At 41.8% G+C, this 27,680-nt stretch overlaps 1 protein-coding gene across 7 annotated transcripts in view; it reads left to right on the forward strand.

Annotated features, from left to right (window-relative positions):
* The window catches only part of pald1a (phosphatase domain containing paladin 1a), a 57,551-nt gene that overhangs the window by 4,692 nt on the left and 25,179 nt on the right, over nucleotides 1–27,680 (forward strand). For 3 of the 7 annotated variants that reach the window (XM_072373208.1, XM_072373207.1, XM_072373210.1), the window contains exons 2-18: nucleotides 5,298–5,495; nucleotides 5,659–5,761; nucleotides 7,278–7,457; nucleotides 7,924–8,088; nucleotides 8,185–8,345; nucleotides 8,952–9,027; nucleotides 9,784–9,932; nucleotides 10,044–10,140; nucleotides 10,586–10,690; nucleotides 10,958–11,053; nucleotides 11,137–11,271; nucleotides 12,855–12,971; nucleotides 13,501–13,680; nucleotides 13,808–14,005; nucleotides 14,613–14,753; nucleotides 14,843–14,914; nucleotides 21,168–21,308. In XM_072373208.1, the coding sequence (XP_072229309.1) occupies nucleotides 5,311–5,495; nucleotides 5,659–5,761; nucleotides 7,278–7,457; nucleotides 7,924–8,088; nucleotides 8,185–8,345; nucleotides 8,952–9,027; nucleotides 9,784–9,932; nucleotides 10,044–10,140; nucleotides 10,586–10,690; nucleotides 10,958–11,053; nucleotides 11,137–11,271; nucleotides 12,855–12,971; nucleotides 13,501–13,680; nucleotides 13,808–14,005; nucleotides 14,613–14,753; nucleotides 14,843–14,914; nucleotides 21,168–21,308 (2,301 nt within the window). In that variant the 5' untranslated portion in view covers nucleotides 5,298–5,310. Of the gene's footprint in view, nucleotides 1–1,041; nucleotides 1,273–2,142; nucleotides 2,348–5,297; nucleotides 5,496–5,658; nucleotides 5,762–7,277; nucleotides 7,458–7,923; nucleotides 8,089–8,184; nucleotides 8,346–8,951; nucleotides 9,028–9,783; nucleotides 9,933–10,043; nucleotides 10,141–10,585; nucleotides 10,691–10,957; nucleotides 11,054–11,136; nucleotides 11,272–12,854; nucleotides 12,972–13,500; nucleotides 13,681–13,807; nucleotides 14,006–14,612; nucleotides 14,754–14,842; nucleotides 14,915–21,167; nucleotides 21,309–27,680 lie in introns of those variants that run through there. The other 4 variants (XM_072373206.1, XM_072373211.1, XM_072373205.1 and 1 more) reach the window with 4 other exon arrangements.

Raw genomic sequence — 27,680 nt, forward strand, 5'->3', positions numbered from 1 at the left:
CAATGTCCTGTGGAATCATGCCTCTTTGTAACCTTTAACCTCACTGGAGAAATATGTGTTCAGCTGCAGGGAGGAAGTTACAGAAAGTACAACTGAGTATTTCCTGTGAAGGTGTGCTCAGACTTCCTTTTTGCTGGGGCTGGGTGACAGACTTCAGGAGTGTTTTCTCTTGATCTGTGCAACTTTGTGTTTATTATTAAAGACAAGAATATTAACGTAGATTTCAGCTTCTAGCACACATTCTTCCATGCATTTCTTTTCTTATTCAAATCCATCAGTGAATACATTTAAAGCTGTGTGGCTAAACATGTTGTTGTCATCCAATTCTGTGGCTTTTGTTGGTTTTGTGCAACCAATAGGCTTTCAGACCTTACATTGTCAGACTGAACAAGTGGCCGCCATGGAGACCAGCAGGATCTTTGAATTAGATGAGCAACCTTGCCAATTAAGCAAACTGCATTGAATTTGGAGCCTTTTGTGGGTTTTGCTGTCACACTCGCTGCTCCTTTTTCAACTTTGATAAGGGAAGTTGTGTTGATAGATCTCCGATGTGCTACAAACCCGATACCCATCTCTCTTGAACTCCTGCATCTCTTGTGAATGAAGAGCGCTCTGCATCCTTCCTCGGGGCCACCAACAGATGCATCCTGCAGCTGCAAGCTCCTTCCTGTCTGCACTCAGACCCTTTTGTTTAAAGACGTTGCTACAGCAAAGTTGAGACACCGGCTGAATTTAAATGGGCCAGTCCTCAATGGAGCGATGCTGGTTGGCTGGCAGGAGGTTCTAGTTTCCATAGTCTTAATATGACCGTGCCATCGCCGATTTTAAGTGTTAGTGCAACTGGCACAAACATTGAGCAACTGTTCACGGCCTGGCTGACAGTCACGTACACACAAGGGTGAAAACGAGATGGTCCGTTTCTTTTTCTTTAGTTTTGTTTGCCCGGTCATTTACTCTTGGCATTGTTTTCCTGCATTGTCAGTTGAGACCTCGTAGCCTGCAGTGCAGCACCACTCCAGCTCACATGTGGGATAAACAGCTTCTCTGATGAGCCGCCTCGATTGGTTCATCAGGAGGATGTTTATGACTGAGAGCTATTTCTACTCAGGCCTCCGCCCCGGCTGCCCGCCTGCTAGAGCAGGTCTGTCTGCCTGCCTGAAATCAGTGTTGCTTAGGAGTCGGTCTTGTGTGTGTGTGTGTGTGTGTAGCAGGATCTTACGTACCAATACCTGTTTGCACCATGGTCTCGCAGCGGAGCTGACAGCCTGTAAGGTAAGGCAGAGATGGCTCTCTGATGCACTGGTTTCAGTCAGAAAGCTGTACAGCATTAGTAATGTGACATTTCCTCAGGAGGCTTGTAAAACCAAAGCATCAGGAAGTAACAGGCAGCCTGTTTTACAAATAACCACATGGGATAAGCTATAGGAAGTTCTTGTGAGAGGATGAGGATAACATAAAAATCTGTTGCTGAGTGTTCTATGTTTTATTGCCTGCTGCTGAGCCACATAGAAACGTGCATATTATCATGCATGACTGTGGTGGTGGGTGAAGCAAACCAAATGATTAAATGTCCTTCAAGTGACAGACACTGTGAGAAGGTTTTGCTTTGTAAGGGCTCTATACTGTGTGGGATGCACAAGACAAGAATGCTGTTAATCTTAAATACAAAGTCAAGGGGACAAGAGAAGACTTTTATATTTTTTCTATCTTATTGGGCCATGGTAGGAAATGTTTTTTTCTTCTTTTCTTTCTGGTTCATTTTAGTTAAGTCAGTTTGTTTTTAGTTTTTCCAGATTTCCTGGAAAGTGTGTCTGAAAAAAGCAGAGTTTTGATGGCAGTGAATGATGGCAGTTAATGATTGGGCCATTAAATGCAAAAGTTTGAAAAGGAAAACCTTTAAGAATAGTTGGAGAGGACTTTTTTTATTGATCAATTGATTGGATTATTATTTCAGTGTCTCCCCCTATTTATGCCCTCTGGATAGTACGATAGCCTGTCCCTGTGAAAGGGAGCTGAACTTAAGCCATCTGGCTGCCAGATGTACGACGACTTCCCCCAGTCTTCTCCGTAGAGACGCGAGTCTCTCTCATGAATCTGCTTCCCAACATCAGACAGGAGATAGAGCGAAGTTGAGGAGGACCTTGCCTGAAAACTTTGTTTTTCCTGATTGCACTGTGAGCTCCCGCGAGGGGTGTTTCCCCATCGTCTGGGGGTGGGTGACGGAATTCCAGCGAGGAAGATTTCATTTTGGACGTGATGCCAAGTTCTCATACTTCTTTTGGACCATGGCAGAAAACAAGCAGCAAAGAAAAGGATCTGGAAGTGCAGACCGCTCCTCGTCTCATACGTAAGATATCCGATTTTAGTGGATTGTGAAAGGGTTTCTTTTTCTTGTGGTGGCTGCATACGGCAGCGGAGATGCTTTTGGTATGTGGCACGGACTGAAATAGATTTGGGCAGCTGGAGCAAAGTATTCTGTAAAACGTGGCTTCTTCCATGGAACTCTTTACTTCTCATGTATTTGACTTTAATTCATATTGCCCCGTCTTGTGCAAGTATTCCAACTGCAAAAGCATTTTTTTGGCTGTGGATCTGTGTTTTTCCCCCCCCCAAGCATACCAGGAGACAAAAGGACATACCATTGTGTTGTCTTACCAGTTGCACTTGTGAGAGGCGAATCTTTGTTGAATCAAAAGCATGTCTGAGTACAAGGTTGATCTACCCACTCACCTCCAGACGCAACAACGAGGAGAGTAGCTGTGACTCACCCGGCACTTCTCTCTGCATAATGAGAGTCCACTCTATTTAAAGCTGGAGATCACATAGATTTGCTTTGAGCTCAGGCGGTAACCCCCCCCCTCCCCAAGTCATTAGACTGCCTGTGACATCGAGTAGATTTTGAATTTAGATTAATTCTGCGCTCCTCTGTGTTTGTTATCGTTGACTTTTTTTTGGTTTGGGAACTGTATATTTCTCCGGCTCTTTGCCCGTTTCTATGGCCTTAGTGCTGCAGGATCCTGACCACCTACATGTTGGAGTTGACGTTTAGAAGCAGCGTTGCTCCCGACTGCTCGATTGTCAGAGGGTTTGCTTGTTTATCTGCAGCATTTTTTTTTTTCTGAGGGGAGGCTGAGGTTGGCTCTCACGAGGCTCTGTATCAAGTGGTCTGAAAAGAATATTAATGCTGTTTCACTTGACTCTAATCTCCCACCGCTATGATCGCGATAAAGTCATACAGAGATGAAATGATCAACGATGATGTAGCTCGAGTTAAACCTAAAAGAGAATTCACGAGTCGGACTCGAGCGTTTTCAGCCTGTCTCTCTAATAAAAGTCACAAAACTGCAACTGTTAATTCCTCTTAGAATACAAGAGAGAGGCTGTGACCATGACTTTAATCTAGAACACCCAGTTTTATGTTGGGCCAGGTGTTGAGGCACCAAAATCACTTCTTTGAGATAGACTTTCTCACACACACACACCACATGTGAAGCTACGATTATGTCTCGCCACATTGATGATTGAGTTGTGAGCTCAGCAGCTCCATAACCGTTTTTTCCAGCACTTGAGGTGCACGAGACTCACTGCAGTTTTCCTCCTAAATTCTAGGTATTTGCGTCTGAGAAAATGACATCTTAACGCCACAGGAATAGCTTCAGAAGAAGTCATTATGGGCACACAAACATAAATACGCTGTTATAAATTCTCTTTCACTTTGAAATGGTTTTTGGTGATTTTGTCATAGTTTTAGTTGTACCTTCCTGGGTATTGATAGGTTGCACAGATGGGCTGTAGAGATGGGCCTGCTCACACACACTCTTCCCTGCAACTCTTCCTGTTTTAAAAACTACCGTTCTGGTATTGTTGTCACTGTGATGCATATGAACATCCTATTGATTTACAGACATCTACTTCCTGCAAATTAACAATTTGTGTCCATCTCCCCAAATACCATAACATTTTTTGTGACCATTCCCCAGTTCTCTATGAGTTGGGCTGCAAATTTTGTTTCCAGTCTTTGTGGTCAGCTCTACTAATGAGGTCCCTACAGCGGCTACATATTCACCATACAGATTTGAGAATGGTTATTGATCTTTTGAGATAACTTGTCCAATTATAGGAGTCATATTTCCAATTTGTACTTCTTCAGTATCTCCCACTTGCCATGTGAGTGGAGGAGGTGGGGGAGAGACACGGGGTTCAAGGTAACAGGCACTGGAGCATGGAAAGATCTGAGACAAAGTATTTATTTAGCAATTCTATTCTTTGCACAGCGTGAGATTAATGTCACACCTGCTCTCCATGCCATGAATGCTGAAAAAAGTTTCCAGAAAGGATACAGCTGTGCATCCTCGTGTATAGCTTCTCTCGCTGGCTTCCTTTGTCATAGTTTTCCCTCTTGGGCGCATGTTTGGAATTGAGACATCCTTTAAAACGTTTTGCAGATCAGTTTCTGGGTCACAGGCAGGAGGACGGAGGAGAGGGGAAATATGCAGGCATTAAAGCTATATTTACTTCACAAGTCTTGCGTTAGACTGTCATGTGAATGCTACAGCCCACTGAAACATGCACTTGATGCCTTTGTTTCGACAACACAAAGAGGAAAAGAAAAAATCGTATTTGTTGGACAGATCAGGACATTAGATTGAGACACACCAATGATTCTGAAGTGGAAGCTTTCACTGTTTTGCAAACATTTGTCCAGCTTTACAGGAAAAGAGTGAGAAGGACAAGAAAACTGCTTGCTTTTGCTTTTCCAGTGGCTAGTCCAAGCAGTGCTGTAGTAGTGTGGTTTATGATGATGCTGCTCCGTTCAAGCGTGTAAGCAGAAAGCTGCACGGCATCCGATATGCACCGTATACTGATGTGGCACAAATCACACGGCATCCGATATGCACCGTATACTGATGTGGCACAAATCACACGGCATCCGATATGCACCGTATACTGATGTGGCACAAATCACATTAAGAATCACTGGAATTGACAATTGTAAAAGGCCCTAAAACAACCCGATAAGAGTCACTTTTTAGCCTGGTGATGTGAATATGCCAGTTTAAAAATAATCTTTGATTGAGTGGTATGTGATTTAAAACAACAACTTATTATTACATCATTATTAAAGTGTGAGACTTTTCAGTCGCATTTTTTTTTCTTTTTTCACACCTTGAATTTTTTTCTTATGTGTTGTCGCCCGCTGAATACAACCTGCTCCTCGTCACCGTGTGCAGGCTTCTGGCTGTGTGTGCGACTTTATTTGGTTCCTGTTTCTGAGTCCTCTGCGATGTCATTCACAGCAGCTTGTGGAGCATGGGTACAACTGCCAGTGCCGCACCACAGCCTGTTTCTGTAGCGTCGCCGCTTGAGAGTGTCCATGGCAACGGGATGGCTGACAGCAGGCAGTCTCTTAGCATGAGCCCCTACCAGACAGTCAACATTCACAACAACAAGGCCAAGTCCATTATCACCAACAAAGTTGCACCTGTCGTCATCACGTAAGTTCCTCCTCGAATCTGCGTTCTCACAAATGGGTGTTAATCCTTTTTGATTGCTGTGGAGACATCCCCCTATCTCAAGGTGCAACGTTTGCCCCCCGTTATCATCTCTTTTGTCACTCGAGGCCGAGCAAATACTAACTTCTTTTTGTCTGTTCTGCAGATATAATTGCAGACAGGAATTTCAGATTCACGATGACATCCTCAAAGCCAACTACAAAGTTGGTCGGATATCCGACTCTATGCCCGAGCACTACCTGGTGCAGGTAAGGACAACACCCTTTCAGTAGCACCGAGACACCGCTGTGTCACAGCGAGCTGTGGAGTCATCTCACTTGTCTTTACGTCTGCTCTTTTCACATTAACATGTCCAAATTGCAGAGTGGTGGAGAAACATTGTCATGCGCCATTTTATGATTAGAGGCAGCCATTGAAACAGGACTGTTCTCACCCTCCTATCAAGGCTTTGATCTATTCTTTCACCTCTTCTGTGGCAGTTCAGGCATGCAGTGTTTTGTCAGGGTTAACCCACAGCTTCTGTTTACATGTGCGGGTAGGTCAGGTTAGCTTTACCTTAGGCTCATGTCCACAAAAAACGATGTTTTCCTCTTTGTTTTTGAGCACGTCTCCAAGCCAAGCAGGTGTTTCCAACAAAAACCCCTTATGAAAGTAAAATGCTAAGAAGACCAGCCACTGGCATTTTGGCTATGGGTTCACAGTGATACAGACACAGCTGCGCCAGGTATAAATGTCCACCAAAACTCAGTTGTCTGGGCTACAGGGTAGGATCTATATTGATCGAACGCAGATGTTGCAGAGCGCCTTCTCAAAGGAAACTGTTGAGTTTCTCTTTGTAAAGTGCTGAGGAATTACTTAATGTAAACTGTTAATTTGTTCTGTCTAAATAATACTGAAGCGATTTGGGAAAAAAACAACGCATAAATCGAAGTTAAATTCGCCGTTGCACTGCTTCTTGTCACAACAGGTCGCATCTGCTTCTCAGGTTATGTAGCTATAAACTGGCAGAAGCTACTTGAACATGATGGACGGCAGAAAAATATTTAGGAAAAGGATTAGTTCCAGTTTCCCCTCCTTTGTCATTCCTACAAATATTTGATTTTGCCCTCATTTCCCTTTCAGACTAAGGCTAAAGAGACTAGCTACAAGGGATCTTGAATAAAAAAAAGTTCAAGAAGAGTTTTATGGCACGCAGAGCTTAGGAAATCTTTGAATCGGATCCAAACAATGTGAAGCCATGTTAAGTTGTCAGCGATCTGTTAATGTGAAGTTGAGTGGAGAACTTTTAAAAGTGAAAGATTTAGTCTTATATTGGATACTGGAAACTATGTTGGCCCCAAGTCTGTATTAGGTTGTGTTCTCTTTAAACCACCATATGTTGTGAGTGCGTTGTCAGGCTGGTGAGGGTGAGAATATTTTCTTGCTACGCTTGTGTTTTGTCTATTTGCCCTTGAAGCGCATCAAGTTCTCAGGGTCACTAGAGGAAACACCAAAGATGGAGGCATCAGAGCCGAGGTTTAACCTGTTGAGACAACAAAGTAACTGGGCTGTGTCGGTTGTATTGTTTGCTAACAGAAAGAGGAAGAAGACTGAACCTTTTTCAGATTTCTTTGATTGTGGGTCAAGAACTAATAGGCCAAAAAAACAGCAATTTTCTGTCACGGACGGAGGCATAAAATTCCAGTGGCGAGCCAAAGTACTTGTATGAATTAATGAGTGACACGCTGTCAGATAGATTGAGATTAATGTTGCATGTGTTTCCAGGGGGAGTACTTCATGGTTCAAGATGTGTACAGCAAGGCAGATGTCCTCAACACCACAGGCAGCTATGGAGTGCCCAACTTCCGCCAAGTGAAGGGATCTTACCCGCTGTATGGGATGGGTCAGCCCAGCCTGAATGGCTTCAAACAGGTTCTCCAGAGACTCCAGGCACAAGGACAAGAGGTTATTTTCTTTCATAAGCATTTGTCCAGCCAGAATTTCCGACTGTCACCCTCAAGCCGAAACATATGGTTAACATGTTCCCTTTAAGATCGTATTTTCCCATCTTGGTGCCTGGGTAACTCTGTCTTACCTCTTTCCCTTAGTGTTGTCAGTAAATATTTGAGGAGTCAAGTACTCAGTGGAGGCTGTGGGTGAATTGCTGCACTGAGCAAACAAAGTTGTGGTCTTTTGCACCAGTGGAAAATGTATGTCCCTGCTTACAGCAGCTAAAAAACGACTCTAATTGAAATGAAATTGACAAAATTATATATTAGGCCTCTCTAAGCTTGTGTGCTTCATTTCTTACGACAACAGATTGTTTCCATTTACTCTGGGAAGGGGTTTGGTTCGTACAGGGCAACAATGATTCACTCTACAACGGTGTTGTATTATTTTATACCTATCCGGCTCTTCTTTTATCAAACAGGAGATTATCTTCTTCTGTGTAAGAGAGGAGCCGGTGGTGTTCCTCCACAAGGACGACGACTTTGTGCCGTACACCCCTCGGAGGAAGGAAAATCTCCATGAGAACCTTCATGGACTGGAAAGGGATGAGATGGTGGAAAACCTGGAGCTCACAATCAGAAACGAGGTGTCAAGCATTATACTTACTCATCTTCTGCATATGATAAGGAAATCTTTTCGGCACATTACTGATGACAGCTGTATTAAATCCCCTCCTCCACAGCTCCATGACTTCGCCAAGCTCAACGAAAACATCTTCTACGTTTATAACGACATTGAGTTCTTTAAAGATGAGCCACAGAAGATCCCTATCACGTGTGAGGAGGACATCCACGTGACTGAAGAGGTCTATAAGAGGCCGATGTTCACAATGCCGGCCTACAGGTTGTTTACCTTGTTCCTTTAGTAGCTCTTAGCTCCACAGCCAGCCAGCTCACACATCAGTTCAGACAGCGCAGCGAGTGGCTGCCTGCCTGCCTCAGAGCATGCTGGGAAGGTTATAAATAGTGTCGCTTGTTTGCGCAAAGGCTGGTTGCCCTGCTTTCTTTCTTTTTTCTTTTTTCATATAAAGTGGGTCATGAAAACTAAAGATGCTGCATCCTGTTAGTAGATATATTGACATGAGCTCCTCGCATGCTACCTTTTCATGTCACGAGAATGTATTATTCCCAGGGAACGGAACTGAAGCCTCTTGTATTCAAATGAAAGCACAATTATGTGGCTGTATATAGCCTCAAACTACCGGCGGGTCACTAAGCGAACAGCTATGACCCCCATAACTCCGGTCTCTCCCGTCATCCCTTGTGGATTGTCAGAGGGGGCCCAGTTTTTCACTGAGGAGATGCGTAAGCACAACGTGAGGAGGCTCACCTGTTAAGTCTTGAGGTCCTGTGTTTGTTTATGTGCAGTGTGCTCTGACCTACTTAAGCACGATATTTACACAACACAGGCTGCAGGTTCAACTCGCAGTGACAAGCTCTTGCGTTGCAGGTACTACAGATTACCACTCCCAATGGAGGGAGCGCCATTGGAAGAAGACTTTGATGCATTTGTTAACATACTCAGGGTAAGCTCATATAAAAATGTCAGTCATAGTGCAAGTCCACCATTTAAAATACCCCTTTTTGGTTGTGCTTTGCTTGTTAAGGTCTTGTAGCGATGTGCTATTAAAGTTATTAATGGCTTGAGTACTGGAGAGCATCTGGATTTTCTCACTGAGTTCGTTTGAGGCTTTTATTAAATCCATTTTAAATCTGGCTCATCTGTGCAATTAATCACTAATAAATGTTATAGCCATATAGTTTGAGTCTGTTGTCACTTTATGTCCACTCTTCAGTCTGCTCTGTCTGCTCTGCTCCTGCCCTTCACTCTTACAGGATGTTCTCTGTGCCTCATTTTGCCCTTTTTTGGACTGACTTTCAGCAGCCGGTCCAGTTCCCTGTGGTTGGAAAGTGGCTCCTTTTTTTTTTTTTTTTTTTTTTTTTTTCTAACAGTGCGTTGGACCAGAGCATTAACACAATCCTCTTTCTTTTCTGTCAGCCTTTTTTGAAAATCAAACGCAGATATTTTCAAAATGAAAAACAAGGACTCATTAAGCACATATTTGCATTCTACGAGATTCTTGAAAATAGATTTATTTTTTTGGCTAAAACTCAGGATCCAATCTTTTTAAATCTATGTCTCCCAAAGCCTTTCTCACCAGGGAATATTGTCATGTTTAGTGCTCGTGTGATCATCACGCCATTCCCAGTTTAATGCTGTGACAGTGTTGCTCAGTATAGCATCATTGTAGCTCTATTTTCCGATGTGCTCTGTTTTCCAGGAGAGTCCCAGCTTGTCTCTGGGCCCCAATGCGTCCCGGCAGCTGCCTGCTCTGTTGTTCAGCTGCCAAGTAGGCGTTGGCCGCACCAACCTCGCCATGATCCTGGGCACACTAGTCATGAATCGCCTCAAGGGGGATTCACAACCCCAGTAAGAGCTCGGCACCGAATAGATGCCATGAACAAATAAAAAAAATAAAATGATCTTTCTTTTTATCTTATCTTTCTTGTCCTATCTTAAGTTATTTGCTTTGTGTTGCAGAGTTGAAGAGACAGCCCCGTCGGAGCCCAGGCCCGTATTCCAGGTCATTCAGTCTCTGATCAGCAAGCTGCCGAATGGACAGCAGCTCATGGAAGAGGTGAAGCAGATTCTTACAAGACAACAAACAAAAATGCACAAAAAAATTGTTGACCAACAATTTTAAAATAGATCTTAGATATCATCGGTCCAGAACTCCTCTACAAAAGCTAAGAAATCTGACAAAAATGCAGAGTATAAGAAAATCAGAGTATTTGCTACATTTCTTAAAGCACCCCTCAAATTTCTGTATTTTTTAAAAAGTCAGCCACAGTTTCACATGTAAAAAACCTGAGGAATCAGGGACTTGTTAGAGATGAGAGAAAAGTATTGCAGTTACACTGATGATAGAGTTTTTGTTTTTTCTTCTCCCAAACAAATATGTATTTTATAGAGACTATTAAGCCGTGTCCTGAGGGGATCTTCAACTGAGATTCTTTGAAAGGGGGTCGATCAGGTCTTGGGTTTTTTCTTCCACAGGTTGATTTTGTTTCTTTCCTTGGCAGGTGGACCAGGCTATCAGCCTGTGTTCTGAAATGCACAACATAAAAGAAGCGATGTACGAAAACAAGAGTAAGCTGGAAGGGATTGGAGAAGATTATCAAATTCAGGTTAGTGTAGATCCTTTCATTTTCTGCTGATGGTAGAATGAAAAATGATGAATGAATTTGTGATCAAAGGCTGCATGCCGTGCCACGAACGGTTTCTTGCAGCTTTTGCTTCAGCGTTAAAGCTCAGTGAGACGATAACGTTGATGATGTCCTTATCCGTGCAGGCCCTCAAGTGAATGGATTAATTTTTTTTAATGTCAGGAAAATGGTGGTTGAGGTTGTTTTTGCAAGATGACGGTGATGAGGCTTCTGTTTGGCTTCTTGTAGGGAAGCAGTACCAAAGACTACTTTCTCAACCGAACCGTGCAGAGCTTGGAGCGCTACTTTTACTTGATTGTATTTAATGCCTACCTTCACGAACAGGTAAAGTTTTTCTTTTTTCCATTGAAAATGTCATCACAGATGCCATGAAACCAATCAAGTTGTAACTCTGTTGTGTTTTGCAGTACCCTCTTGCCTTTATGTCCAACTTCAGTCAGTGGATGTGCTGCCATGCCTGGCTGTACAGGTTACTGGCCTGCATGGATCTGTCAGAGCTGTCGGCTCCGGCTGAGCTGGTCACCAGAGGAGCCCGCGTGCTGGTGAGGAAATTAGGGACTTATTTTCATATTTATTATAGTTTTTAAAAAAAAAATACATATTTGTATGTAAAGTAAAATTAAAAACATGTTAGTGTTTAGTAATTTTCGAGTCGCGTAGGCTACAAATGTTCTGGTCAGAAGTTTACACAAACTCATCATGGACCTAATGTCAGGGCAAAGTTGGGCTCTCTGTGGTCTCTGACCTCCTCTTTTTCTGAGGCAGAATTACTGTAAAAATGTATTTTTGTCAAAGGAATAACACTCTTATTTGATGCATGCATTTCAATTTAATGTGGGTTCTTTAAAATCCATCGAAAACATGTACATACAGGCTAAAGAATATAACGAATGCTTGGAGCATTCATCAGAATACCCTTCTGGGGAAGGATTTGTCTGGTGGACTTGACGTATTTTAGTTTTCCTGCCCTATCACTGGCATGGCTGTCTTTAATTTATGTTTATAGTCACTGTTTTTTGAGCATCGAGCTGTGCTCAAGTTTATGTTGTAGCTGATGGTTTTCAAGTGATGCTGAAGACTTCTGGATTACAGCGGTCCTCCTCCTTAACAACTCAGCTACAACAACAACAGCACTTCTTTCTGGCTCAAAGAACCAGTCCTGGTCTCATCTGACCTTCTCCAGAAGGCATTTTGTGTCCATTTTGGTGAAGGAACGTCTGAGTTGTGCAGCGTAGCGATGGGATGATAACACAGGTAGTAGACGCTTTTATTCAAAGCAACCTAAAACTGAGGAACAGCATGTAAACTCTACATGCAATAAGAAACCATAGTGCGAGCATTAGGTACTTCATCTGTTTGATGGGGCCAAGTGCAAATGGAGCAGTGAGAAAAGTGAAAAACCTGGCTTGTCTGGTGTCGCACTGATGTTGGAGCGGCTGATCTGTGCTTTGCTGGTTAGCATTACCTGCCAATAATTTTGACTCGTCTGCAGTTGTTCAGACTGATGAAGGTATGCAGGCGTTTAGATGTGACATCACTGACTCGCCTAGACCAGCAATCCTGTTTCCCTGATTTGCTCGGAACTACTCGGACTTTTCTTTTTGGCGTCTGAGTCCGTTTCAGTCGGTGCTCTCCAACTAACCATTTTTTGTTAGCGCAGCGCTAACATCAGCTGCAGTCAGTCATGACCACCAACATTGACGTTGGAACTTTCAACACCACTGAGGTAATTGTCTGAGTGGATTATTGAACCAAAAATCTGAAATTAAACTTGTGCACCAAATTATTATTTTTTTAATGCTGAAGATGCATTTATTTATTTATTTATTTTGTCTAAGAAAAAGAATGGCACAAAAAAGTCAAAGACAGCCCAATATTTCTAAGAATATGGACTCACGGTGAATGTATGTAAGCTTCTGGCCAGAACGATGTATTCTGTGGCAGTGCTTTTGCTGTTGTTGTTTTTCCTTTTTCAGTTGAATTCTTTTTAACTGATTCTCCTTTCATCTTTTTATACAGTCCTCTAACCAGCTGCCCACTCTACCTTCTGAACTCTCATCTGTATCTTCACAGTGACTGCATGTCGCGTGTTATGATTAATGTCGAAGTGCTTGTGTCTGAGCAGGTTGCTGATGAGTACTTGGCTCCTGATGTGCTCAGCACAGTCAAAGAGATGAAGGCAGCCAACTTCAGACGAGTACCCAAGATGCCCGTTTATGGAATGGCTCAGCCCACAACAGAGGTGCTGCACAGTCATTGATTAGCTTATTAAATTAACACTGATGCTTTTTTTATTTTTAAAGTTACCCTTTAGAAAATACTTGAAACCAAAATGCAATCTTGACAGACTGAAAAAGGGATTAGCAAGATTTCCACTTATCATTTATTTTTTGGGATAAAGCTATTACTTCTTCCATTTAGACAATATGTGGATGATGATGGGCTTATTAGAGGTTTCAGCTGAACTAAAGATCAAGTATATCCGGAAAAAAAGATAAGGAGCTGGTGATACAATCTGTCAGAATTTCTTTGTAATCATTAGTTTGACTCCTGGAAGGCTGGCTCCTCACTCTCCCACCATTATTTCCACATTAAAGTCACAATTTTGTAATGCTCATCAATATGCATCCCTGTACTTGGGAATATTCATGAGTACAAACAGACTCATAGGAATGACTCATGACTATTTTCTGGAGTCTTGCGCACCCACTACAGGATGCTCATGCTGGATTTCCAGCTCCTTGCCTTAATCATCCATGCGCTCTGTGCAGGCTACTGGAGCAGTACTGGCCCATCTGATGGATGAAAAGAGGAAGCACAGCCACGTGTTGTGGGTCAACCTGCAGGAGGAGTTGGCACTTGAAGGAAATGGACAGATTTTCACTCCAAGGGAACCCTTGTGTCTGGACCAGCACATCTTTGTCCCAACATGTGACCCACAGCTGCTAGAGGTAGAAGGAAAATCTCTTCGGATGCTTTTAAGGACTGTTTAGTGAGATAAATCACCAAGAGTCCCTGAGAGAATTGGCTCTAGTTTCAAGCTATAAAAGTCAAACTGTATCCCCTCCTGATTTGTAGAAACTAGAGACATCCCTTAAGGAGGAGATTCTGCGAGCTCAGAAATGGCTGGAGGTGACGCTGGAGCAGGAGAAACAGATGAAGATGTTTAAAACCTGCTTGACTGTTCAGGAGATCTTCAACCAGCACAAAAGCTCCCACCAGGGCCTCATGTACAGACGCATCCCACTGCCAGACTGCAGCGCACCCAGGGAGGAGGTAATGACACTGAGGGGTGCATAAACACGCACATCCATGTAAACACCATGTGAGCATCCAGACATTTAATGCAGGCAGAGCATCAGTGGGAGATGTTTGTGTTGAAGTGAGCAATGAGGAAGTCTTGTGCTCCATCTAGTGGTTAGAAATGTTAACGTTTCACTAAGGTTAGCAACTTGCTATAATAATCTAATCACATCTGTGTTTTATGCATTTTTATAATTTCTTAAATTGCTTTCTGTAGCTTTGGACACCTTGTTTAATTTAGGATCGATTTAATTGTTTTATTCATTATGTGTAAAATGGATAGTAACTTTTCATATTAAATGGACTTAAACTGAAATTTTTGCAGTGTGTGTACATTTCTATATCAATTCTCTGTGTGTGTGTGTGTGTGTGTGTGTGTGTGTGTGTGTGTGTGTGTGTGTGTGTGTGTGTGTGTGTGTGTGTGTGTGTGTGTGTGTGTGTGTGTGTGTGTGTGTGTGTGTGTGTGTGTGTGTGTGTGTGTGTGTGTGTGTGTGTGTGTGTGTGTGTGTGTGTGTGTGTGTGTGTGTGTGTGTGTGTGTGTGTGTGTGTGTGTGTGTGTGTGTGTGTGTGTGTGTGTCAGGACTTTGATAAGCTGTTGATAGCCATGAAAGGTGCTTTGGCTGAGGATTCCCACTCAGCCTTTGTCTTTCATTGCTCCAACGGCAAAGGCAGGACCACGACCGCCATGGTTGTTGCTGTTTTGACCCTCTGGCACTTCAATGTAAGCAGCATCTTTTAGTGTTCTCTGCGTTTCCTTAAGGCCTGCAGTATTTAAAACCATCCTACCTAAAACATAACTTTCATCCTCAGGGTTTTCCAGAGTTTGCTGATGATGAGATTGTGAGTGTTCCTGACGCCAAGTACACAAAAGGAGAATTTGAGGTAATTTTTATCGTCAATAGTATGTAAACACATGATGGCATTTTGTGCTGTTTATTTCTCATTTCAGTATATAATTGGGAAAAACAGCATTTCTGCCTAGTGATAAGTTTGTTGATTTCTTCTTTTTTTTCCCATAAAGTGTCTCTGAGATGTTTATGAAAGTGAAAGCTAAGACAGAGACGGTAGATGTTTAATAATGGTTTCATTTTGATCTATTTGAATAAGAAAAAAAGGGGGGAGTTCGGAGATTGTAGAAGTCAGAGAGCTTCAGTTTATCCTGCCAAACTAATGCCGTGTCATCATTAGGAAAGAAGTCATTCAAGCCCTTGTTCAGACATGAAATATGCAACTTAAAACTTATTCAACGACAGGTTACTATAAATCTGTGATGATTAAAACACTCACCAAGTATGTAAGAGAATCATAAGAAACTGAGCAGTGCTCTCCTCTCCCAGACACAGAGGGCTTGTCCGCACAGGACAGTGATTGACAGATCTCAGGTCACCTCAAATGAACCACACTTCTGGCTGTAAGCAAAGCACTTTGCTTAGATTTGAAAAATCACAAACACACATTGCAGATATTAAATATTGCAGCCACCTTCCAGCTATGAACGAATTTACCAATATTATCAAATTGTGCAACCTAAATTGTCATGGAGGGTAAGTCCTGCCAAGCATTCAGTCAAAATATACTGGTGCTGCATGAGCCAGCCAAAAGGAGAGGGAGAGACTCAGTGGAGCATTTGCAGTGGTGGATCAGTGTATCCATTAATCCCAGCTGTCTCTGATAAGTTTGTATAACTACCAGGGAAAAAATGTGGCAGGTTTGAATGATTTGTGAGCACTCTTTCTCCATGGTTCTGTACAAAATTTATATGCAGAGGGTCTACTGACTGGTAGGTGTGCAGCCCTCAACTCAAGCCTCCAGTGTGTGCTGTGGCCTCCTCGCAAAGTGAACCCAGTGTAACTCCAGCAACTACATGCACAGTCTTAAAAGACCCACAGTACGAGATTGTTAACTTAGCTCTTCAGACCACTGAAGAGATCTGATTCAGATCCGGTTATCTATGCAGGTGGGTTGCCAGATCTGCATTAGTGCTGTATTTCAGCTTCCCTCTTTACAGAAGTAATACAGTTTTTCTTCTTCTCATTATTCCTCTGCAATTAAAATTGACAGTCTTAAGTTCTGCTTAAATTGTGGCTTCTAGAGAAGATGCATTCCCATATTAAAGGCAGAACAGTTGTTAGTTCAAGGCTAATGTATCGTAGTAGGTCTGTTTATAATCTTTCAGTGTGAGGGCTGGGGTTAGCTTTTGCTCGCTTTATGTAAGGCACTCAATCCCACTGCATCCCACAGAATTTGGGATTTTAGACCTTAAATCAATGATTTAACCTTTTACATGTTTCAAGCAGCTATTGTCTAACACATACAACATGTTTCTATACAAATCTCAGAATTTTCTTTATCTGACTTTGAAGATTAGATGTGAAAATCAGATAAGTGATTGAAATCACTATCACCTCCATGTTGGTGTTGTTCATGGCTTTATTCAGAATATTGTGTGACAGGATTGTCTTTTCACAGTCTGACTTCTCTTACTACAGCATGTCATAGTGTCTTAATAGTTGATATTGGCCTAAAAAGTGTAAAGGAAAACGTTGAAGTGTATTATGTGATAGATTTATTAGGTTTATTCATAATGCTAATGGTAGTCAGCCAGTGTTTTGGGAGTCTAACTGCAGGCACACTGTCACTCAGGTATGCATGCTCACACTGGTGCATGTCACTTTTGCAGCTGTGGGCTCTGTGCCAGTCCAAGGGAAAAAGAGGCATAGGTTCTGTACCTAATAAACCCAGGGAAAAACTAGGATGCAGATTGCTGTGTAACTTTATGAAGTCACACTTTTTTTTTTTTTAAACCACATAATTGTCTGGATTCTTGCAAGTGAAACTCGTGTTGTTGAAAGTGATCCCTCAATGTTACTGTCTGGATAGCAGGGCAGAGTGAAAACCATTCTCAGTAAGACCAAAGAGCAATGCATTCTTATGTGATCCGTAGAAAGTAAACTGATTTTCCAAACAAATGAATATAGCCTCTGTATGGCTTAAGCGGCAGAGCACCACACCGTCATCTGCTTCATTATTGTGAATTTCCCCATCGTGGGACAATATAATCTAATCTAATCTATTTCTCTGTCAGCCCAGTATTTTGATTTCTGACATCTTAAGTGCGGAGTTAATTGTGCCCTTCTGTCATTTTGTCAGATTAAGTGTAGATGACGTGACAATCAAAACCGGTGCTGTCATATTCCAACACTTCAGCTCTCTGCTTACATTTTTGTCACTGGAATTATTTGTTCAATAGTTTGTTCATTTTGTGTTTATTTATTTTTTATTTTTGCACATTTGTCCGCAGTTTTTCTAAACTATCAGTCTGCACCTATAAAAGCGATTCAGTAAAACCAAAGCCAAAGCTTTTCTCTTCTGGACTGTGTGGCATCTTTGAATGGGAGCTTTTTTTTTTTTTTTGTGACAATGATTCAGTGGTTGGAACCTGCTGGCTGTGTCCTCGGCACTGTAAACATGAGCACACAGAGAGGGGGGGTGCGCCTCTGCAGAGGCACAATGCCGCATGCCAGTCACGGCAGCATGACCCCCGGAGTTTCTGGAGTACACTGAGTGGTCACCATGGTAACCCTCTCTGCCTCAATTCAGCTTCTTAAGGATACGTGATGTGGCCATCCTCATAACTTAAACTGCCAAAAATGGTGTTGCTATGGTTTTACGGTCTGAAGCTTTACTTCACGAGAGAACTGCTGTGACATTAGAAAAAAATGTTTCCCAGTGAAATAGAAATTCCCGCTGTGTTACAGAGTTACTAATGACTGTCCAGGTGTATCAAGTGTCTTGAGAAAAATGGCCTAAATTAAATTAGACTTAATTGTATAATTCTGTAATTGTCATTGGTTTGTTGGTTTATTATTTAGTATTAATACTGTCTTCCAAACAGAAAGAAAAGACAAACAAACTGTGATTTATCTACCAAAAAGAGGGACGGAGGACCACTGCAAACAGTAAATATTAGACCATGAATATCAGGTGAATGTTAGTGTTGACTTGGACTCACTGGGAGGACAGCCATGTAAAAAAAAAAAAAAAAAAAAAAAGTTTTACATATCAGGACATAATAAGAAACCATCTGGTTGGGCCTTACTAGGTCTTAAAATTTGGTACACGGGACCTTTGATTAAACATTGCACTGTGTCAATATTTATTCAACAAAATCTATCCCAAAATGCAGAAGAAGGTTGAGAATAAATAAGTCCAACCTCGCTGCTTCCATAGAAATAAGGATGGTAAGTAGCAATAAATAAACAGATTATCAGCAAATGTGAGCAACTCTACAACAGCAGTGATTTTGGCAGTTTGCTGGTCTAGAGCAAGAAGTCAGCAGTTGCTTGCCCCCAGTCTGACAAGAGGTTATAAAGTCATTTCCAGTCAATTTGCAGACCATCATTCTACCACGAGAGAGATTTTCACAAGTGGAAAAACACTGAAGATAGTTGCTAGAAGTGGGCATTCAGCAAGTTTAACCCAAGGTCAGATGGTGCAAAGCTCAGAGAAACTGCAAAAAAACCCAAGAGCTACAGCTCAAAGTCCAAGTCCATAACAGTACAATGTTGTGGTGCACAAATTTGTATTGTCTATCCAATGTGCCATGTTTGGTGAAAACTAATTACAGCATATCAGCACAAACACCTCTTACCAGCTGTCAAGCATGGTGGTGCATGGACGATGATTTGGGCTTGTTTCGAAGCCACAGGACCTTGCAGTCATTGAGTCGACCATGAACCCTTCTGTATACCAAAGTATGCAACTGTCAGGCTGAATATCCGACAGCTAATGCTTGGCCAAAATTTGTTCATGCAACAGGACAATGATCCTAATCCCAGAAGCAAATCTACATTAAAAAAGAAGGATCAGAAAAGTTGTTGCGGTAGAAGTTCAGACCTCAGCCTGATTAAACAGCTGTGGCGGGACCTGAAGAGAGCTTGGCTCACTTTTTGAATAATTCATAACAAACGGTTGTAATATGCCATGTGTTGTTGTTCATCTGAAGTTTTGTAATGACATATTTAAGCCATAGATTTTGATTTGATATGATTTAAAAAAAAAAAAAAAAGTCCTGAAATTATGCGAAAGCCAGCTTCTAGGAATTCTTGGGGGTGCATCAGATCACATGGTGTGACATATTTGCTCATTATTGAAAGCACTATCAGTGCTGAACAGTGTTAATAGGTTTGGAGCAACAGTTTCCATAAAAGTAAGTATTTTTCATTGAGTCTTGCTTATTGCATTAAGACAATATCAAACCACATTCTGCCTGTATTATAATAGCTTGACTCATCCAGAGTCCAGGTGCCTGTTTGCAGTCCAGATCTGTCCCCCATGAACACATTTTAAATGTTTTTTTTTTTTTTAAATTTTAAAATAAACTGCCCAAATGATTGAATAGCTGAAATCCTATATCAAGAAAAAAAACGGGAACATTTAACCACTGCCACTGGTTCCCTCTGTGCCCTAACACTGCTGGCCTGCTCTTCAGTTCAGCCTTTTGACTTTTCACTCTCTGACCCCCTAGTATCTAAATGAACACAGCTGTTAAGGGACTAGCGACATAGTAACCTAGTTTGCAGCTGACTGTGACACTGAGTTGAGGTTTTAATGTCATGTGCACATGCTAATGGGAACATCCTTGCCCATTTCTGCGAGATCAACACAGTAAATAAACATGCTGACACACATTTGCACTTTAATTAGGCCAGGGCAGACCGTCACTACTCTTAATGACTGAACCGAATGTTAGAAAACCAGGTCATGGTAATGATCTGTAGTCCTGCTAACAGTACTGTGTTAAAGCGCAGGGTTGTGTTAGAGTGTGGAAGGCTACAAGAAAACACGTGGTATTATTGCGCCCGAAAGCACAGCAGCTTCCATTTTTCTTGAGTGGAAGACATTTGGAAACTCTATTAGACTTCCTTAAGCTGGTTGCCCCACCAAACTGAATAATGGGGATGAAGGTTCTCGGTCAAAAAGATTACCAAGAGGCCTATAGCCACCACAAATGAAGTCATGAGTTTCTTTTGAGGTGATGTGAGAACATAACAGAAGGAAAGCCATCAGTGCAGCCCTCCATCTGTCCAACATTCCTGACTGCTCTCAGGGAATCTTTCCATAAGGAACCCGAACAACTCTCAGATTATTATAAGTAAAATCTTCTGATCTGATGAAACAAAGACTGAACGGTTTGGCTGCAGTTCCCAGCAGCAGTTGTGGAAGAAACAAAGCATGGAACATCCCTACAGTCAAACTTATTTGTGGGAGTGATTTATTTGGCAGCAGTTCATGGGGATGAGCTGTGAATTTAGCTGGTGATGTCTGTATAGAAAAAGGAAAACTCTGTTCTGCTGCCGTTGCCCGACATTTGTTAGTTGCCAACTCGACCGCGAAATTGAAACACGAGACGCGGACGTGGAACACGTGTAAAGCGCTACAACAAGCGTGATGGATTCGTTACGAGGGGAACGTGAATTCAGTTCCTCCCATCAAGTTGTAGACCTAAAGCAAAAGCTGCCACTTTCTACATTCTCAAGTCACTGTTCGGAAAAAGCAGAGCTCCAGTGAATCTAACTCTCAAACAACACATGTGCAGTTCATCTGAAGTGATACTGATGTATCAAGTAGTTTATTAGTTTACCAATGAACTGAAAATTTAACACACAGAAATCCCAAAATACACCTTTATTTTGGAAGTGTGGATTGATATGAAGTGTTTCATTTATGGCAGCAACAGTATGATTAAAAAGCTAACAGCTCAGTGGAAGGATTTTTCCTCATTAATCACTGTATAAATCACTGTTTGCTGTAAATTGTCATCTTATTGTCAAAACATTTCTTTATGATTAATGCAGCGACGATGGGAACAATTGAAGCGGTGCTTCTAACTTTTGTTCCTGGTGCTCAGAATGTTTTCTGTTTGGAGCACCAAACTGCTACTAGTGGAAAAAGTCCAGTCTCGAGCCCTGCTCTACTTCAACTGTTGGCATGTTTTGGTGCTGATTCATTCATAACAAAAGTCTGCCTCGAGCACTTGCTAGGCAGAGTTGGTAGCACTTGTTAAAGTTTCCATCTTGGGAAACATTCTTAAAACGTTTGGCTGTGTGATGAGTGTGTTGTTTCTACTGTGCAGGTTGTGATGCAGCTGGTTCGTCTTCTCCCCGATGGCCACCGGATGAAGAGGGAGGTGGACTTGGCGCTGGATTCTGTCAGCGAGACCATGACACCCATGCACTATCATCTGAGAGAGATCATTATCAGCACTTACCGACAGGTACACGCCACGTCCTGGCGGCATTCGTTAACCGCTCCACAGGACCTTTTACCTCGAATATACAGTACATTTACATAATATATTGAAAGTTAGAGTAAGGTTTATTAATAAGGTCAGGGCTGGTTATTAGGGTCAGACCTTGGGAATACATTGTGGCTTTTCTGTGTGTCTGAGCTGAAATCAAATGTAACCATTATTCTGAAAAGGCACAACCAATGGTGTTTTCTATATTTACAACAAAAGTTGGTTAAAAACAAAAAAAAAAACAAACCCCACAAGAACACTGATCATGAATCATGCTTCATGCTCACGCCTCATGCTTTTTTAGATGCAGTTTCACATGGAGGCCTGTAGATGGCTTCAAGAGCTAACTTTTACAGCCACAGTTTAACTCAGAGAAATGAATGAGAGGGATCCAATGTTCAGTAGGTATGAGGTGCATGGCATGGAAAATTGTTGTGGTGCTTGGTAATGCATCTCTAAAACTCAACAGAATTCCTTTGGCTCATAATGGAATACAGTGAGGGGGGGGGGGGGGGGAGACAAGAAAATAGGTGATTTCTAGTGGGTTTCTGAGACTTGACCCATTGAGGTTTTATTATTTTGTGCTGTTCCTGGTTCAAGTATTGTTGCGTGTCACATCATACCGGGGTTAGTTCCTTACTTTGCTAGATGCTTTGAATATCCTTTTGATTTAAAGAACTAATATAATTAAATAAAGAATATAAAGAAGGAAACGGCCAAAGGAGAGAGCTATTTTAAACCCTTGGATTGTTCAAGCTCTGGAAAGTCTTCCGAGCAGCTTTGACATTGTGTTGAATTGAAAAGGCATAAAGAGAACAAATGTAGTTTGTTTTGAGGTCTTTCCTGATTCTTTAGCGTCTGAGGGACCACGATTCTGTTTTAGCCATTTGTAATGCAGTCTAATCATGGTGCCTCTGTGCACAGTCAGCTGTTCTCAGCACAGTGGAGGCACCCAGTCCTGTCTCCACCTTATCAATGGGCCTCATTGTCATATGAACTCTGTCTTTTGCATATATTCGCTCTCTGCCTGTCACCTTCTGATGCCAGGCTCCAGGAAAAAAGGCTCTCTTTCAGCTTACTTTCTAATCAGTGGTAGATGCATTTTTAACTTTTTAACAAAACATTTAATGGTTAAAAAAAAAAGGTATGAGGCCAAATACAATGTCCAAGGCTATAAATGATATTCATTATTTGATTATTTTCATAGTTTTGGCCATTGTTTTTACTGGCATTGATTACAGTTCTACCCTCCACTAAGAGCGCCATAGAGCTTTTTGACTGTAAATCCCTGATGAGGAGCATGATACCAGGGCCTCCAGTTTCATGCTTTTTATTTGATAGTTCATTGCTAGGTGTAACATTAATAGTGCAGCAGTACATCAGTAGATGATGCAGAGAAAAATACAGAAAGCAAGCACACCTTTGAAGCATAATAAAAATGGGCTCTGACCTCAGGAATAGCTGGAGGCAATCAGAACTGGTGTTAAAAGAAAACCTGATAGAACACCTTTGACTTCTGCTTTCACCAGCATGTTTCTGAGAGTTAAGAGACAAACATTAAAATTTTAAACTACCATCCAAGTGAGCCCTTTTTTACCACACACGTTGTCGCATATTCAGTTGTAAGCACCCATTAACGTCTCCAGATGGGCTTCCTGGTTCAGTTTAGAAAATTCTGCTAATGTGCTTCATCTTTTAGCTAAGCTCTCTTCTTTTTGGTGCCTGTGTCTTCAGATTACTTGGAATTAATTATTCGGGTGTTCGTCTAATATTTTCAGAACAAAAATAAAATGATGTCCAAAACAACAGAAAAAAAAGCCCATATTAAACACTTAATTTGTGTTGCCTTTTGGACCTGCTGTAATGGCCCTCAGGTTGGCACAGTGTTTGTGGTGCAGTTATTCCCCTCCCGTCTGAACCAGCAGGCCAGGTGATAAACTGTGCCAGATGTTGCTCGAACCAGCAGGCATTCGCAGACTAGAAAAGGGGGAGAAAAAGGAAAAATTTCATCTCCCTCTTCCAAGGCACCCTTCTCCCCTTCTTTGACAGTGGTTGGAAAATGTGTCCTTGATAGCGTGAAAGTATATTAGGCTTCCCGCCATCTCTTGTAGGGTTTTGGGAAGGGAGATGAGTATTTTCTGGGCGGCTGTAGGAGAGTGGGGGTGGTCATTAACCTGTAAATCCCTGCTCCTGACCAGGCGTGACCCCTCGCATTAGTAACATCCTCCAACATTGGAACCAAACCGACAGAGGGGTATTTCCTTTCCTCCTCTGTATCAGTTCATCACCATCTCTTCATCTTCTTTATTGCTTGTGCTACTGTTGCAGCTTTCTCTTTGCTTCTTGTTTTATCATAAACCTTCTGTGTTTCTTATAATAATACACCATTTCAACAAACACTTTTCTGGCTTTCTGAGACATCAGTAAGCTCAGCATGCTCAGTGTTACCTTTCAGTCCAACAGGCTGTGGATTGCATAGCCTTGACTGATTTGTTTCCAAGCAGTGTACACTCTGTGACTTGGTAAAGAGAATGTGATCACTGAGTATCACTGGCGTCCACCCAGTCTTGCAAAAGGCTATTGAAAGCAAAGAGAACAGAGCTGCTGAATCCGACAATCCCAGCAACTCGAATTCTAATCCTTTCTGTTGGGCGAGAGTTGCAGCGATTTCCCTGTATCATCTTTTCTTGAAAAATGTGACGCTTTTCCACCCAGGTGGTGAGAAACACACGGATCAGGAGTGAGAGAGCTACAAATCATACTCGCGTGCGTGTGCGCGCGTCCAAAGAAAGGCGCTCATGGTTTGGAAGGGGCAGTGGAAAAATATTTTCAGAGAGGGAAGAATGCTGTGAGCAGGTTTTCTTGAGGAAAGGTAGAGAACGTCTTTTTGGAGAGAAGACGTGGGAGCAACCGGAGCTTAGCAATCCAAGTTCATGGAGGGACCACCGCAGTACTGACAGCAGATTAATTTTACTAAGAAGGTAGAGCAAGGGATTAGAAAGAAAGAAACTGAGAATTTAGTTAGAAAAAGTACTGAACTGGAAAAGTAATGGGTTACACTTTTCTACTTCTTGAAAAGTGTAAGTCTTCTTCTGTTTTTTTTTTCTTTGCAGGATTGCCCTTCTGTGTCACCTACATCTAGTTCTTCTCTGGCTCAGGGGTCTCATTGTGAACAGTTTTCTGCTCAATTAGGATGGCCACTTGACATGAGTTAACCAATTACAAGGAGGAGATATTGGCAGGAAAATACCCCCCCCCCCGAGCCCAAGATATGTTCTGCTTCTTTGCCTTAAGTGTGCCTTGGCCTGCAGTTGGGAAAAGTGGCTCTTATTGAGATTCACCACAAGGTGGGAAAGGAACAGGGAGGGGACATGTTTGTTGTTCTTATTCATGAATTACAGATTTCCACATGCAAACCCGTGCAGCAGATTTGCTGTCTGCAAAGCGACTAATTTCCATCTCAGCAGGTGCAACCAGGATAACTTTGTCAGTCTGTGTAGACGATCAGTCTGGAGAGGAGAGAGCAGTGATATAGTTGTGTATGTGACAGTACACATAGAGGTAAATAAAACGTCTCTTGGGAGTCTCGGGGTATGGGGATGTTGCAGCTGCCGTGTGGTTCATCAGGTTTTTTTGTTTTTTTCTTACCCCTGCATGTGTTTGCATCTTTGTTACCCCATATTCAAGGGTTTGGTGGACGTACAACATTTATCTGAGTTATACACAACACAGTCAGGAAACAGATCACATTTATCAATAAAAGTTTTGTAAATGGAGTGCTTCTCAGTTGACAGACGTAATTTCGAATAGAATGACATCTTGTTCCTGTAATGGTGCACATGTGGGAACACACACACGCTAACAACAGGAACTCATGGGAAGAAGACGGAATGAAGACAAACATCAAGTCCTTTATTTAATTTTTACAGTGGTTACTTGTTTTGTTTTTCATATGATACCCAAACTATTCTTACCTTGGGTTCCAGTGGACCTAAACAGTGTGTTATTAAAACAGGTTTCACAATGCTTATTAGTAAAAAGTTATTTTATGTGTTTGTTACTGAGAATGAGTCATGACCAGTGAACGTTTCCAGTATTGATTGTGAGAGCTTCGTTATGAACTGTAAAGAATACGCATAGAGTGATCATTTGTGTGACGTTTACCTCTCTCTGTCAGTGTGCCAATCGGCATCCTGTTGTGTTATGATTCAGTGTTCATAAGCATCTGTTGTGGAAACCAGAATGGCTGAATGTTTTTGTCTGAGTCATGCGCCGCGCCAGCTGACTTCTGTGATTAACACAGCTTCAACCAAAGTGAAGAAACCAATCGGTGAACTCACTTGGCGCTCTGATTCATTGAACAAATTCAAACCACGAATGTCTTTCCAGCTCATTATTCCAGTTAGAGCTAACAAATGCTCCAGCATCTGGTTTCAAGCCATTTAGAATGTAGTTTTCAGTTGTCTGCAATCATGATTTGTCAGCTTCAGACTTTTGGTTTCTCTCTTTCTATTTTGTCAATGTACTCCTAACCAAAAATTTGGTTCATTCATTTAGGATTATGTTCCTGATGTCGAAGCTATCCTCTTCTCCTTTTTCAGCTTTTTACTGCCAGTATGTTGTTTGTGAGTTAAGTTGCCAGTAGTTAATTAAATCCATTCTTCCCCCACCAGTGAAATTTTCCCTGGGCCTCAGGCTGCTGCACAACTTCAAAGTATGATGGATCCTCCCCTATGCTTGACACTTGAAGTGTGTAATTCACAGTTGGAGGGATGTACTTAATACATTTTTGCATTGTGTTTTCTTTGAAAGTCTTTCACATGTTGCAATCAAAAAGCTCTATTTCAGCTTCATCAGCGCACAAGACTAGTTTGAGGACACACAAAAGTTTTTCTTCTGATGAACTAACCCTAACCCCTATGATAGTTTTTTGGTCTAACGGGGCTCTTTATTGCATCATGAAGTTAAAGAATGGCTGCCTGACAATGATTAGCTATATTCCTGCTTAGCTGATTAAAGGATCCTGTGGCTGCTGATTGCTAAAACATAGTTTGTGAAGTGAAATGTCCGTCAACTCGCCTTGTCTTATGATGACTTCGAACCAACCAAAGCTTTAACAAGTCTAGTGTATAGTCTCAAAGGTGTGAGATCCTGGCAAACACATCTCAGAGTTCAGGAGTTATGGGGTTCAGTCTGAAACTGTACAAAACAAAAATGATAGAATAATCCTGCTTCAGATTTTCAATAGAGTATTTAATCTTTACCTTCTTTTCTCTTTACGGTTTGCAGAACTGGAATCTATCCCCAAAGTTGTGCGCTCTACTGTGTGCGAACACACACCGAGTGTGTGTCATTCAGTTGTCACACCTGCCTGAAATGTGTTATTCCTTTATTGCACCTCTGTTAAGGGTTTTGACATATTTGACATACATCTCAATGAAATGTCATAATTTATTATCAATGCAAAATGAACATGCTTTTAAATCAAAGGCACTCTAAGACCAAACTGAACACTGTAACTTTCCTGAAGGTTGCATCATTTGCCGGGCAGTCATTTTAGACATCACTGCTTTGAGTGATGTACACTAGAAACCTTAACTTAACAGCATAGAAATGACCGTATGGTACGTATAGTACAGAGGTATATTGGCCATTTGCCTTTATTTGAACTTTTTAACCTCCCCTTTATCTTCTTTACATTTTATGGGATGTACATCATCAGGATCTATGTGCTCTTGGCTTCCCATGTGCAATTTCACATTTATTTAGCTAGATTACAAATCCATCATAAAACATTATGAGCATCCCATTGGCTCTTTTGTTGTCCCTCCTATGTCCAAAAATCATTGTCATTTTCCTGCAGTCTCTGAGAAAAATGTGCCACACTGTTTTTTCAAATGTCTGTTCCACCAGTCACCGGTTTACCTCAGCTGCCTTCAGGTACCGTGTAGTGTTGTGGGAGCTTCCTGGGATCATAGTGTTCGACTGAACCTGTTTCTTGTCAATCTAGAGAGACAAAACAATGACTGCCTGCAGGGCTCTGCAGGAAGCCGAGTGCGATATTAATAGTAACACTCTGTAAGCTTTATAATTAGACAAAAAAGAATAGAAAATGCAGTGTTAAGGAAAAGCTGCACAAGCAATAAAATGCTTTGTTGCCTAGTTAGATACTGTCCATGAGTTCCAGCAGGCAGCAGCAGCTGGTTTTTGTCAGCGACGTGGAGAGTTGGTGTAGCATCTAATCTTCTTAATCGGGGGACAAGAGGAACAAAGTGTCAGCATGGAAGTCAGAGCAATAAAGTAAGCATACAGGTTCCTCATGTATGAGTATCCCTGCTCTTTAATCTT

This window comes from Leuresthes tenuis, unplaced genomic scaffold (assembly GCF_036924035.1).
Source record: "Leuresthes tenuis unplaced genomic scaffold, fLeuTen1.0.hap1 SCAF_20, whole genome shotgun sequence".
NCBI classification, from domain to species: Eukaryota; Metazoa; Chordata; class Actinopteri; order Atheriniformes; family Atherinopsidae; genus Leuresthes; species Leuresthes tenuis.